Source organism: Rhinopithecus roxellana, chromosome 13 (assembly GCF_007565055.1).
Source record: "Rhinopithecus roxellana isolate Shanxi Qingling chromosome 13, ASM756505v1, whole genome shotgun sequence".
Lineage (NCBI taxonomy): Eukaryota > Metazoa > Chordata > Mammalia > Primates > Cercopithecidae > Rhinopithecus > Rhinopithecus roxellana.
Window position 1 is genome coordinate 89,540,141 of NC_044561.1, and position 14,677 is coordinate 89,554,817.

At 39.3% G+C, this 14,677-nt stretch overlaps 1 protein-coding gene across 3 annotated transcripts in view; it reads left to right on the forward strand.

Moving 5' to 3' along the window:
- SEL1L2 (SEL1L2 adaptor subunit of ERAD E3 ligase) overlaps window positions 1–14,677 on the forward strand; it is a 158,009-nt gene that overhangs the window by 101,147 nt on the left and 42,185 nt on the right. For 2 of the 3 annotated variants that reach the window (XM_010355255.2, XM_030915182.1), the window contains exons 6-10: window positions 10,711–10,764; window positions 11,222–11,281; window positions 11,372–11,453; window positions 12,782–12,936; window positions 13,826–13,882. In XM_010355255.2, coding sequence (XP_010353557.1) covers window positions 10,711–10,764; window positions 11,222–11,281; window positions 11,372–11,453; window positions 12,782–12,936; window positions 13,826–13,882 — 408 coding nt within the window. The remainder of the gene's footprint in view (window positions 1–10,710; window positions 10,765–11,221; window positions 11,282–11,371; window positions 11,454–12,781; window positions 12,937–13,825; window positions 13,883–14,677) is intronic. The other variant, XM_030915183.1, reaches the window with a different exon arrangement.

Genomic DNA, 14,677 nt, shown 5'->3' on the forward strand with positions numbered 1-14,677 from the left:
AGAACATTTAATTGAAATTATTAGCAAAATGTATATATAATAGCAAACTATAACAGGCATCCATATTAAAATCAGAAACAAAAAAAAAAGAATACTTGCCATGACCACAATTCATTACATTGTTCTGGAAGTTTTACCCAATAAAACAAAAGGAAATGGGTTACATGAAGGAACTTACAAAATTATTATTTACAGATGATAATGTGTCAACTTAGTATACTCAAGAGAACATTTAAAAAACAATGGGTTAGCGTCACATGGCATCTTTTTTAAAATAAATAAATTAATTAAAAAAATAAAAAACAGGCTGGGCACAGTGGCTCACGCCTGTAATCCCAGCACTTTGGGAGGCCGAGGCAGGCAGATCACCTGAGGTCAGGAGTTCAAGACCAGTTGGCCAACATGGTAAAACCCCATCTCTACTAAAAATACAAAAATTATCTGGGCACGGTGGCAGGTGCCTATAATCCCAGATACTAGGGAGGGTGAGGCAGGAGATCACTTGAACCTGGGAGGTGGAGGTTGCAGTGAGCTGAGATCAGGCCATTGCACTCCAGCCTGGGTGACAAGAGCGAGACTCTGTCTCAAAATAAATAAATAAAAATAAAAATAAAAAACAATGGGAAGCCATTAAAAAGTGCTAAACAGGGCCAACGCGACATAAGCAGATTTGGCTCTACCCATACATGAAGAATGGAGAGGAGGAGAACAAGCCTGGATACTACTACAATTGTCCTGATGAGAATTGAGACTAACTCACAATAGCAGGTGCTGAAAGAAATGAATTAGAGACATATTGTAGAGGTGAAATTCACTGGAAGTTGATGGCAAATTGGTTACTTGGGGTAAGAGAGTAGGAGGTATCTCAGATACCTCCTGCATGGGGTTATAAATATGATAGTTCTGGGAAAGAGAGCCGGAGACTCATTATACAGAATGTAGACTTTTCTAATACTCCTGTTTTCAGCCTTGTTCTTCACTGATATTCTTTAATGTGTCTGTGTCTCAAAGTCTGAAGTCTCCTTGGTTTAATTTCTTCAGGGAATAAGCCTCCCATCTCCAGTGGGGTCAGGGGATGGGCTATCTGCCTGGCTGCACAGGACAGGAGTTAGGACTGCTCTTTTTATAGACTTCTAATCAATACCATGTGTCCGCTCCACCTACTGGGTGGAAACTAGACTCTTTGAGAGACTGCTTTGCGTTCTTTTGGTTATATACCCAGAAGCAGAATTGCTGGATCATATGATAATTGTATTTTTAATTTTTTAAGGAAACTCCATACTGTTTTCCATAGCAGCTGCACCATTTCACATTCCCACAACAGTGCACAGTGTTCCTATTTCTCCCCATCCTCACCAGTTTTTTTATTTTCTGGGTTTTTTTGGGGGGTGTGTGTGTGTGTGTGTGTGTTTATAGTGGCCAGCTTAATAGGTATGAGGTAATATCTTATTGTGTGTGTTTGTGTGTGTGTGTGTGTATGTGTGTGATTATAGTGACCATCTTTACAGGTATGAAGTAATAGCTTATCGTGGGTTATTTTTGTTTTGTTTTTTTTTTTGTTTTTTTTTTTTTTTTTTTTTTTTGAGAGGGCGTTTTCACTCTTGTTGCCCAGGCTGGAGTGCAGTGGCACGATCTCGGTTCACTTCAACCTCCACCTTTTGGGTTCAAAGGATTCTCCTGCCTCAGTCTCCCGAGTAGCTGGGATTACTGGCATGCGCCACCACTCCTGGCCTCTTATTGTGGTTTTCTTTCGCATTCCTTCATGATTAATGATGCCGAGCATCTTGATGTTGAGCACCTTTTCATATACCTATTGGCCATTTGTATATCTTTGGAGAAATATGTATTCGAGGTCTTTACCCATTTTAAAAATTGGGGTACTTGGGAGTTTTTCGTTATTGAGTTGTAATAATTTTTATACATTCTGGATATTAATCCCTTATCAGATATATGGTTTGCAAATATTTTCTCCAGTTCCACAGGTTGCTTTTTTACTGTATCGATTGTTTCCTTTCCTACTTTTTAAAGTTTGGTGTAGTTCCATTTGTCCATTTTTGCTTTGGTTGCCTGCACATTTATTGTCATATCCAAGAAACCACTGCCAAATCCACTGTCATGAAGCTTTTCCTCTACAGTTTGTTTGAGGAGTTTTATAGTTTCAGGACTTACTTTTGGTCTATTCCATCTTTAATTAACTTTTGTATATGATCTAGGGTAAGGGTCCAACTACATTCTTTTGCATGTGGATATCCAGTTTTCCCAACCCCACTTGTTGAAGAGACTATCCTTTCCCCATTGTGCAGCCTTGTCATCCTTGTCAAAGATCATTTGACCACGTATGTGAGGTTTTGTTTCTGTTTTATGCATTCTGTTCCGTTGGTCTAAATGTTTGTCTATATACCAGTACTACACGGTTTTGACTACTGTAGGTTTGTAGAATGTTTCGAGATCAGGAAGTATGAGGCCTCCCATTTTGTTTTTCTTTCTCAAGATTGTTTTGGCTATGCAGAGGTTTTTTGCAATTCCATATGAATTTTAGGACGGGTTTTTCTATTTCTGCAAAAAATAACTTGATATTTTAATAGGGATTGCATTAAATCTGTAATTGCTTTGAATAGTATGAGGATTTTAACAATATTAAGTCTTATGATCCATCAACACAGCTGTTTTCTTATTGATTTGTATCTTCAATTTCTTTCAGCAATGTTTTGTAGTGACTTATGTAAAAGTCTTTTACTTTTTTAGTTATGTTTATTCCTAAGTATTTTATCTTTTTAATGCTATTGTAAGTGGAAGTGTTTTCTTTTCTTCCTTTTTTCTTAATTATTTGTGGCTAGTATATAGGTACACAACTGATTTTTGCACGGTGTTTTTGTGTCCTGCAGCTCTGCTGAATTCATTTATTAGTTTTTGTGGGGAGGGGGGTTGTTGTTTGTTTGTTTTTGAGATGGGGTCTCACTCTGTTGCCCAGGCTGGAGTGCCATGGCATGATCTCAGCTCACTGCAACCTCCACCTCCCAGGTTCAAATGATTCTCATGCCTCAGCCTCCCGCATAACTGGAATTACAGGCACCTGCCACCCCGCCTGCCTAATTTTTTTGTATTTTTAGTAGAGATGGAGTTTCGCTATGTTGGCCAGGCTGGTCTCAAACCCCTGACCTCAAGCAACCCACTCGCCCTGGCCTCCCAAAATGCTGAGATTACAAGGGTGAGCCACCGCGCCTGATCCATTTAATAGTTTTAACAGTGTGTGTGTGTGTGTGTGTGTGTGTGTGTGTGTGTCTAATCTTTAGGAATTCTACATGTAAGATCATGTCATCTGGGAATAGAGATCATTTTACTTCTTCCTTTCCAATTCGGATGACTTTTATTTCTTTTTATTGCCTAATTGTTCTGTCTAGGACTTCCATGACTATACTGAATGGAAGTAGCAAAAGTGGGCATCTTTGCCTTGATTCTGATCTTAGAAAGCAATCAGTTTTTGACCATTGGGTATGATGTAAGTTGTAAGTTTTTATATATAGCTTTTATTATGCTGAGGTAATTTCCTTCTAGTCCTTGTTGGTTGAGTGTTTTTCTCACAAAAGCATGTTGAATTTTGTCAGATATTTTTTATCCATCAATAGCTTTTGTCGTCCATTCAGTTAATGTGTTGTATTATGGAACTGACTTTTTTTTTTTTTTTTTTTTAAGACAAGATCTGGCTCTATTCCCCAGGCTAGAGTGCAGTGCAGTGGCGTGATCTTGGCTCACTGCAACCTCCACCTCCTGGGGTCAAGTCATCCTCCCACCACAGCCTCCCAAATAACTGGGAATACAGGCACGCACCACCATGTCCAGCTAATTTTTGTATTTTTTGTAGAGACAAGGTTTTGCCATGTTGGCCAGGCTGGTCTCAAACTCGTGAGCTCAAGCGATCTGCCCACTTAGGCCTCCCAAAGTGTTGGGATTACAGGCATGAGCCACTGCCCCAGCCTGATTGACTTTTATATGTTGAAACATTCTTGTATTTCAGGAGTAAGTTCCTCTTGGTCATGGTGTATAATCCTTTTAATGTGCCATGAATTCAGTTTGCTAGTATTTTATTGAGGATTTTGGCATCAATATTCAGGTATATTGGTCTATGGTTTTCTTGTTGTGTCCTTGTCTAGTTTTGGTATCAGGGTAATGCTGGCCTCATAGAAAGTTTGGAAAATGTGAAGGATTTCTGTTAATTCTTAAATTTTTGGTAGAATTCTCTAGTGAAGGCATTTGGTCCTGGGCTTTTCTTTGTTGGGAGGTTTCTGATTACTGATTCAGCCTATTAACTAGTTACAAATCGTTCAGATCTACTATTTCTTCAAACCTCAGTATTGGTAGGTTGTATTTTTCCAGCAATTCATCCATTTGTTTTAAGTCATCCAATTTGTTGGTGTATGATTGTTCATAACAGTATGATCCTTTTTATTACTGTGGCATCGTTTGTAATGTCTCCTCTTTCACTTCTGAATTTTGCTGAGTCTTCTCTCTTGTCTTGTTGATCTAGCTAAAGGTTTGCAAATTTTGTTGATTTTTTGTTTGTTTGTTTTGATTTGTGAGATGAAGTCTTGCTCTGTCGCCCAGGCTGGAGTGCAGTGGTATGACCTCTGCTCACTGCAACCTCCACCTCCTGGGTTCAAATGATTCTCCTCCTCAGGGTCCCCAATAGCTGGGATTATAGGTGCCTGCCACCATGCCTGGCTAATTTTTGTATTTTTATTAGAGATGGGGTTTTGCCATTTTGGCCAGGCTGGTCTCGAACTCCTGTCCTCAGGTGATCCACCCACCTTGGCCTCCCAAGGTGCTGGAGATTACAGGCATGAGCCACTGCACCTGGTCAAACTTTTGTCGATATTTTTTAAAAACCTAACCTTTAGTTTTGTTGACTTCTTGGTATTGGCTTTCTAGTCTCTCTTATTTCTACTCTAATCTTTAGTATTTCCTTTCTTCTGCTAACTTAGGGTTAGGTTTGTTCTTTTTTTAGTTCTTTGAGGTATAAAGTTAGGTTGCTGATTTGAGATCTTCTTTAGTAATGCATTTTATATCACATACTGCTCTAAACTTCCCTCTTAGCATCTTATGGGATGTTTTCCTGCATCCCCATAAGTTTTCATGTGTTTTGTTGTTTGTTTTCATTTTTCTCAAGATATTTTCTAATTTCCCTTGTGATTTCTTCTTTGACTCATTGGTTGCTCAAGAATATGTCATTTTTTCTTTCCACATATTTGTGAAGTTTTTAGTTTTCCTTTTGCTGTTGATTTCTAGTTTCATTCCATTGGGTTTGGAAAAGATACTTGGTATGATTTAAATATTCTTAAATTTGTTGAGACTTGTTTTCTGTCCCAAAATGTGATCTATCTTGGAGACTGTTTTTATGTGCCCTTGAGAAGAACGTATACTTTTGCTCCTGTAAAGTGGAATGTTCCGCATACGTCTGTTTGGTCCAACTGGTCTGTAATGGACCTTATTGTGTAAACATAATAAGGTCTTTTGTTATTGATCTTCTATCTGATTGTTCTATTTAATATTGACTGTGGGGGTATTGAAATCTCTTACTATTGCGTTACTTTCTATTTCTTCCTTCAGTTCTGTCAATATTTGTTTCATATGGTTGGATGCTTTGCTCTTAGATGCATATATATTTATAATTGTTACATCTTTCTAATGAAGTGAACCTTTTATCATTATATAATGTTCTTCTTTGTCTCTTACGACAATTTTTGGCTTAAAGTCAGTTTTCTCTGATATAAGTAGGGCTGGTCTGGCTCTTTTTCGGTTACCGTTTGCCTGTGTTAACAAAAGATCAATGAGTTCTGTTGAGGAAAAGGGGGAGCTTTATTTTCTAAAAGCAATCTGCAGATTGGAGAGATGCAGCCTTCAGTGCAAAATCAAAGTGTGACCTGAGGTCGGGGTTGGAAAGTTAGAGTTTATAAAGGCCAAAAACACAGGTCAGGGGAGGGGAATCATGGGAGTAGGGAACAGAGTCTTGATTAAACGATCTTTAAGCCCCATTTCACCAGTCTGTCTTAATTAGCTGGTTCCAGGTGGTCAGTGGGGAGGCACCAGGTGGTCTGTTGGGGTCAGTTGAGGAATTTCTAGTTGCAGTTATTTTCAGGAATTGTTCTTTGACTTCGTTGTGGAAAAACGGGTTTTATAATGCTTTCCAAGGACACAGAGAGTGTGACCATTTCTTCGCCCTGCCATATAACTCTTGGTTCTGCTTTTAAATTTTCAATCACAGGGAGTCCATCTTGTCTGTTAAGTGGGTACATAATTTGACACATGGAATATCTTTTCCTATCCTTTAAGGTTCAGCCTATGTGTGTCCTTATACTAATGTGAATCTCCTGTAGACAGTAGCTGAATCTTGTTTTCTTATTCAGTCACTCTATATCTTTTCATTGGGAAGTTTAATCCATTTACATCTAAAGCAATCACTGATAGGGAAGGAGTCACTATTGCTGTTTTGTTATTTTTTTCTGCATATCTTGTAGTTATTTTGTCCTTCTTTTCCTCTCTTACTGTATTCCTTTGTTTTTAGTTGTGTGTGTTTGTTTTTGTTTTGATGGTGTGCTTTGATTCCTTTTTCATTTTCTTCGTGCATCTTCAATGCACATTTTCTTTGTGATTATCATGAAGAATTTATAAAAATATCTTATACTTTTTTTTTTTTGAGATGGAGTCTCACTCTGTCGCCCAGGCTGGAGTGCAATGGTGCGATCTCAGCTCACTGCAACTTCCACCTCTCAGTTTCAAGCAATTCTGCCTCAGCCTACCAAGTAGCTGGGATTATAGGTGCCTGCCATCAGACCTGACTAATTTTCATATTTTTGTAGAGACAGCATTTCACCATGTTGGCCAGGCTGGTTTTAAACTCCTGACTTCAGGTGATCCATTCTCCTTGGCCTCCCAAAGTGATGGGATTGCAGGCATGAGCCACTGTGGATGGCCAAAATATATTATACTTATAACAATCTATATTAAACTGACAATGACTTAATGTCAATCACACATAAAATCTCAAGTCATTTATATCTTCCCACCACTGTATGTTATCGATGTCACAAATTATATCTTTTTAATATTTTATATACATTAATATAGTTTGATAGTTATAATTATTTCTATGCTTTGTCTTTTAAATTATATACCAGAATTGATTTATGCACCACCATTACAATACTACAGGATTCTGTATTTGTCTACATATTTACCTTTTCATAGAGCTTTATATTTTCACATGCTTTTGTGTTGCTTTCTAGAGTTCTAGAGTCATTTCTTTTCAACTTATAGGACTGCCTTTAGCAATTCCTTCAAAGCAGGTCTAATGATAAACTCCCTCAGTGTGTGTTTGTCTGGGAAGGGCTTTATTCTTCTTTCATTTTTGAAGGACAGACACTTTTACCAAATACAGTGTTTTTGGTGGACAGCTTTTTCTTTCCCTTTTCTCCTTTTTTTTTTTTTTTTTTTTTTTTTGAGATGGAGTCTTGCTCTGTCGCCAGGTTAGAGTGCAGTGGTGCGATCTTGGCTCACTGAACCTCCGTCTCCTGGGTTGAAGTGATTCTCCTGCCTCAGCCTCCCAAGTAGCTGGGACTACAGGCATGCACTACCATGCCCAGCTAATTTTTGTATTTTTAGTAGAGATGGGGTTTCACCATGTTGGCCAGAATGGTCTCAATCTCTTGACCTTGTGATCCGCCCACCTCAGCCTCCCAAAGTGCTGGGATTACAGATGTGCACCACCATGCCTGATCTGGACAGTTTTTCCTTTCAGCATTTTGAATACATTATCCCATCCTCTTCTGGTCTGTAATGTTTCTGCTGGGAAATCTGCTGATGTTACAGGAGCTTCCTTATATGTGACCAGTGGCGTTTCTCTTGGGGTTTTCAACGTTCTTTGCCATTGACTTTTGAAAACTTGATTGTAATGTGTCTTGGTTTGGGGCTCTTTGGGTTCATCTCACTTCGAATCCTTTGAGCTTCTTGAATTTAGATGCCTGTTTCCTTCCTCAGATTCATGAGTTTTCAATCATTTTATCTTCAAATAACCTCTCTGTCCTTTCTCTCTCTTCTTCTTCTGAGACTCTCATAATGTGTATATTGTTCCATGTGGTGGTATCCCATAAGTCCCTTAAGCTTTCTTTACTTTTCTTGATTCCTTTTTCTTTTTGTTCCTCTAATTCAATAATTTCAAATGACCTATGTTCAAGTTTGCTGATTCATCAGTTTCATCAACTCTATTATTGAATTCCTTTAGTGCATTTCTAAAATTCAGATATTGTATTCTTCAGCTTCAAAATTTCTGGGTTTTTTAATTATTATTATTTTAGATGGGGTCTCGCTCTGTCACCTAGGCTGGATGGAGTGCAGTGGCATGATCTTGGCTTACTGCTCCGCCTACTAGGTTCACACCATTCTCCTGCCTCAGCCTCCCAAATAGCTGGGACTACAGGCACCTGCCACCACGCCTGGCTAATTTTTTTTTTTTTCTTTTTTTTTTTGTAGAGACGGAGTTTCACCGTGTTAACCACGATGGTCTCAATCTCCTGACCTTGTGATCCGCCCACCTCGGCCTCCCAAAGTGCTGGGATTACAGGCATAAGCCACTGCACCCAGCCCAGAATTTCTGTTTTTTTAATAGTTTTTCTTTGTTGATATTCTCATTGCATTCATGCATCACTTTCCAGATTTTATTTTCTGTATTCTCTTATGGTTCATTGAACTTCTTCAAGATGATTATTCTGAATTATTTGTTAGGTAATTCATTGTTTGGTGTTTCTTTAAGGTTGATTTCAGGAGATTTTGTTCCTTCCATAGGACCATCTTTTCCTGTTTCCTTGTGTGCCTTGTTGTTGTTGTTGCTATTATTATTATTTTGCTATGATTTGTGCACTTGAAAAAACAACTATCTCTCCTAGTCTTTATAGACTAGCTTCATATGTGAAAGGCCTTCACCAATCAGCACAGTTAAAAATTCTGAAGGCTTCTCAAACCTTTTCTGGGGATGCATCTTCTCTGGGCTTGTGCATGTAATTTCCCAATTAGAGTGGTTTGCCACTTTGTTTGTTTGTTTGTTTGTTTCCAGGAGTTTATAATCTCTTACTCCTTCTGATGTCTGTCTGTGGTACCGCAGGTTCTCTGGCACTGCGGTAAGCCATTGAGCTCTTTTGTTCTCAGTAGCCCCTAGGGATGGAAAATACACTGGTTCTGTCAGCACTGTGAGTTAGGTGAGGAAAAAACCAGTCACTGGAACAACCCCCTGAAAAGTCATACGTTTCTTTCTTCTCTTTCCCTCCCAAGGTAGTAACTGTCAGTTGGGCTTTTTCTCCTGAGAGCACCAAGCTGTGCTGGCTTGAGGGAGGAGGGATCATGGATGAAATTAAATGGCTTTTCTTACCTGTTTCATGGACTATTCTTGACTTTTAGCTTGCCTGCTGTCCTATGACTTCTTAACTGGTTTCTGGAGTTCTCAAAAAGGCTTTTTTGATCATATATAATTAAATCACTGTCCCTGCAAGGGAATGCAGTCTGAGGCTTCCTATTCCATCATCTTGCTCTGTGCTCAGCCTTTCATTTTTTTATTCAGTGTATTTGTTATTGTTTGAATATTTTACATCCATCACATTAAAAATAATATGAAGAAAAGTATCCAAATCTAAATGTTTTAAATATTGAAGGAAATGTATTTCATTTCCAATAAAGTATAAAAGGGCCCTTGGTTTTATTACTATCATTTATACTAAAGTACAGTAAGAATTAGCCTATATTTACATATATTACACAAACCTCCCACTATTGTGAGCATTCCCAAATTCCTGCAGCCTTAAAAAAAATGTAAAAGGGTTGCTTTGTTATGGTATAAGAAATAAATTAACAATGGCTGGGCGTGGTGGCTCACGCCTGTAATCCCAGCACTTTGGGAGGCCGAGGCAGGTGGATCACTTGAGGTCAGCCTGGCCTCAGGTGAAACCCCATCTGGTCAATTGAGACCAGCCTGGCCAACACAGTGAAACCCCATCTCTACTAAAAACACAAAAATTAGCCAGCATGGTGGTGGGCACCTGTAATCCCAGCTACTTGGGCGGCTGAGGCAGGAAAATCACTTGAACCCAGGAAGTGGAGGTTGCAGTGGGCTGAGAGCGCGCCATTGCACTCCAGCCTGGGCAACAACAGCAAAACTTCATCTCAAAAAAAAAAAAAAAAAAAAAAAAACAAAGAAAGAGGCCGGGTGCCGGGTGCTGGGTGCCATAGTTCACACCTGTAATCTCAGCACTTTGGGAGGCCAAGGCGGGCAGATCACGAGGTCAGGAGATCAAGACCATGCTGGCCAACATGGTGAAACTCTGTCTCTACTAAAAATACTATATATATTTATATATGTGTGTGTGTGTGTGTGTGTGTGTGTATATATATATATATACATAGCCAGGGGTGGTGGTGGGCACTTGTAGTCCCAGCTACTCAGGAGGCTGAGACAGGAGAATCGCTTGAACCTTGGAGGTGGAGATTGCAGTGAGCCGAGATCATGCCACTGCACTTCAGCCTGGGCAACAGAGAGAGACTCCGTCTCAAAAAAAAAAAAAGAAATTAATGCAAATTATGAAGCAGACATTTAAGATATCCCTTATCCATATAGATAAGAATAAATATGAGATAAATTGATTAAATTGTGTTTTTTCTTTTGTGCTTTAGGCATTAGGATTTTTGTCTTCTTATGGAATAGGAATGGAATATGATCAAGCTAAGGTAAAGGTCATTCTGTTTTATTCTGGAACAAAATTGATTTCTTTAAAAGGGACATTGAATAAAATCCACTCATTAATTAAAGGGGTTCACTCTAGTGTAGTAGTTGAAAGCACCAGCTTAATAGTCAAAGAAATGTAGTGTTCTTATGCCATAAGTTTCTTAAAGCCTCATAAGTCAACTTCTTCATTGAGGATAGATAGTATCTGCTTCATAGGGAAATTATGATGATTAAATGAAATATCTCATACAATGCCCTTATCACAGACTCCAGAGATTAGTAAACCCCTAATAAACGGCAGCCATCTTTACAAAGGAGAGTGAAATTTGAAATTTATTTTGGAGTAACTCAATGGGTCATTGTGGGACTCGGAATAAAAAAGGAATCGTTGGTTTGAGTTTCAAATTTTAATGGCCAACCTGGTTTGGGGGGTTTTTTGTTTGTTTGTTTTTACTTTAGGCACTGATATATTACACCTTTGGAAGTGCTGGAGGAAGCATGATGTCCCAGATGATTTTGGTTTGTAAACAGAATATTCTCGGGACCAAATTTTTATGCCATAAATACAGCATTGTCTTGAATATTAAGATGCATCTGTTGGTGTTTTAGGGGTACAGATATTTGTCAGGAATCAATGTTCTACAGAATTGTGAAGTTGCCCTAAGTTATTACAAGAAAGTGGCAGATTATAGTAAGTAATCCACATAACTTATTTAAAAATAAACAGCTGCCAAGGAATTAGAAAAATGAATCAATAACAGTTCAATTGATATAAACTTATGAAAATATCAACAGTGTCTGTTCTTAACATGTTGTAATACAATTATTTTAATATAATACAGAGTTTCTGTTTCCTTAATAGCTACTTTCCAAATAATTTTAAAAGATTATACTCAGTTTTTATTTTCATTAATATGTATCCCCAAACAATTCTGTTTTACTTGCTTTTGTGATGATCTTTCCTTTACTGAGAATTTGAATGTAACAGCAATAAATATTAAGCAGTTACCATAAATATAACATTTAGAATATGGGATGACTGCCAAAAATTCCTAAAGGAATGAATGTAAGGTACATACATTGGAGGTATCTATCACCACATGTGAGAACAATTCAAGCAACCATTAGTCTAAATGTAATCAGAATAACATCTAAACACACATCTTTGGCACTATGAGGATCTGAGAAAAGAAAGAAGAAGGAAAAAAAATAGTTTTGAATTTAAGATGCTATATATAACAAGATCATTTCATGTGCTTAATGAAATTTGAATTACTATATATATTTCAAACTGCACACTTTGTTAGGTGTATTCAAGCATATTTATATTTATTTTCAGACTATCCATAGGAAGTAATTAAAGAGCAGTGATTATACCTGTATTACAGTCTTAGTACCAGAAAAAAATTATGGATAGAGTGAGTTGTCTGCTCCTAAAATATCCCCTTTCCGTGAGTCTTTTTGGTCAAGATCTTCTGTAGAGTCTGATATAAGTTGATACAATACTTGCATAGGTTGCAAAGAAGAACTAGAGAACCCAAAAAACAAAAATCTGTACTTTTTTTTTTTTTTTTGAGACAGCGTATCCCTCTGTCATCCATGTTGGAGCACAGTGGCTCGATCTCTGCTCACTGCAGCCTCCGCCTCCTGGGTTCCAGCAATTCTCATGCCTCAGTTTCCCAGGTATCTGGCATTACAGGCGTGCACCACCATACCTGGCTAATTTTTGTATTTTTAGTAGAGACAGGGTTTCACCATGTTGGCCAGGCTGGTCTCGAACTCCTAACCTCAAGTGATCTGCCCGTCTCTGCCTCCCAAAGGGCTGGGATTTCAGACACGAGCAACCGTGCCTGGCCAAAAACCTGCAAATTTCTATTTTTCATGCATCTTCTGTCTCTATTAGTTGAACAGATTTCTGCACAATTTAAGATAATAAGCTAACGGTGTTTTCTCTAAATTGACTGTTATCTCTTGCAGCCTCTGTTTTCTAGCTATTCTCTGGCTTGTTTTTATTCACAGTTGCTGACACATTTGAAAAAAGTGAAGGTGTTCCAGTGGAAAAAGTGAGACTAACAGAAGGACCTGAAAATCTGAGTTCTAACAGTGAGATTTTGGATTGGGACATATACCAATACTATAAATTTTTGGCAGAAAGAGGAGATGCTCAGATACAAGTAATGTATACAGATGAGATTGAGTTTTTAGAACATGAAAATTACAAGGGCCTTAATTCTTTCTGAGTCCTGGAGGGATGAACAACACCCCATCCTAAATAGGAAAGGGGAGAGACACGCCCTCCTCTCGCCCTACTCCTGTTTTGTTCCCTGCTGCTTGCAGTTCCTGTAGCCCACTGGAGAACTAGTTGCCATAATAATAGCAATGTTTTTGCATTTCTTCCTTAAAAATTAATTAATTTTTTTTTTTTTTTTTTTGAGATGGAGTCTCGCTCTGTCGCCCAGGCTGTAGTGCGGTGGCGTGATCTCCGCTCACTGCAAGCTCTGCCTCCCGGGTTTACGCCATTCTCCTGCCTCAGCCTCCCGAGTAGCTGGGACTACAGGCGCCCACCACCGTGCCTGGCTAATTTTTTGCATTTTTAGTAGAGACGGGGTTTCACTGTGTTAGCCAGGATGGTCTAGATCTCCTGACCTCGTGATCTGCCCGTCTCGGCCTCCCGAAGTGTTGGGATTACAGGTGTGAGCCACTGCGCTCGGCCCCAATGTTGGTTTTAATATGAATAAACTACGACAATCCAGAAAGGTTCTATGTTTGGGAACAGGACAGTATTTGCACAATCTTTGAAGGTCAAGAGCTAAAGTCCCTAGGTTTACATGCCTGGGTGATTCTGTACCCCGGCAGGCCGGCTTCCAGCCACTAAGGAAGCCATATGTCCAGCAGCAACCAATTACCCAATAAATGATACAGTCTGGAATGTTTCCCTAAATTTTTCAGGACATTTCAAACGCGTCCAACAATCAACATACTACAGTAGAATCACCACATAAATGTTTTATTTATTTAAAGTAATACTGCTGCTAAAATGATTTCCAAACTCATCGTTCCTAGGTCTCTCTTGGACAATTACATCTAATTGGGAGGAAAGGTCTGGATCAGGATTACCATGTAAGTCTATCTCAAGATCCACTCACATGGGGTGGGGAAGGTAATAGTGAGGGAGGCTGGCAGGGAAGTGAAAGCGGGGAGAGGGAAAGGTGGAAGAGTTGCTCAGAAAGCCCACTGATGCTTTCTTGGTCAACTATGCTTCCCAGCTTCTTAGGAAGAACTAAGTTCTCCAGAGGGAGCACTTGCCCACCTGCCTTCAAGAACAAAGGGGAAGGGACTTCTGAGGAGCAATCGAGGCAGGGGAGTATCCATGTTGCAGGAGAACCTAGTCTCTGCCCACTCACACACACCTTGGGCCGGGATTAGGAGAGAGAATATCCACACCTGCCAGCCTGAACCCAAGGCCAGCCGCAGAGTCCACCTGGGGATCACCGCTAAGGAGCCTGAGAAGCAACTTCATCCCCATTTGGCTAAATCAGAAGACAGACTGCTTTTAATATAATTAAAAATATATTAAACATCCTTATACGTTTGCAAAGCTCCTTTCAATCATTTTGCTTAACCTTACCTTATCCCAGTAAGGTTAAAAGGTTAATTAACCGGCCAGGCACAGTGACTCATGCCTGTAATCCCAGCCCTTTGGGAGGCTGAGGTGGGTGGATTACGAGGTCAGGAGAATTGAGTCCATCCTGGCAAACATGGTGAAACCCCGTCTCTACTAAAATTACAAAAAATTAGCCGGGTGTGATGGCACATGCCTGTAATCCCAGCTACTCGAGAGGCTGAGGCAGGAGAATCACTTGCACCCAGGAGACAGAGGTTTCAGTGAGCCCAGATCATGCCACTGCACTCCAG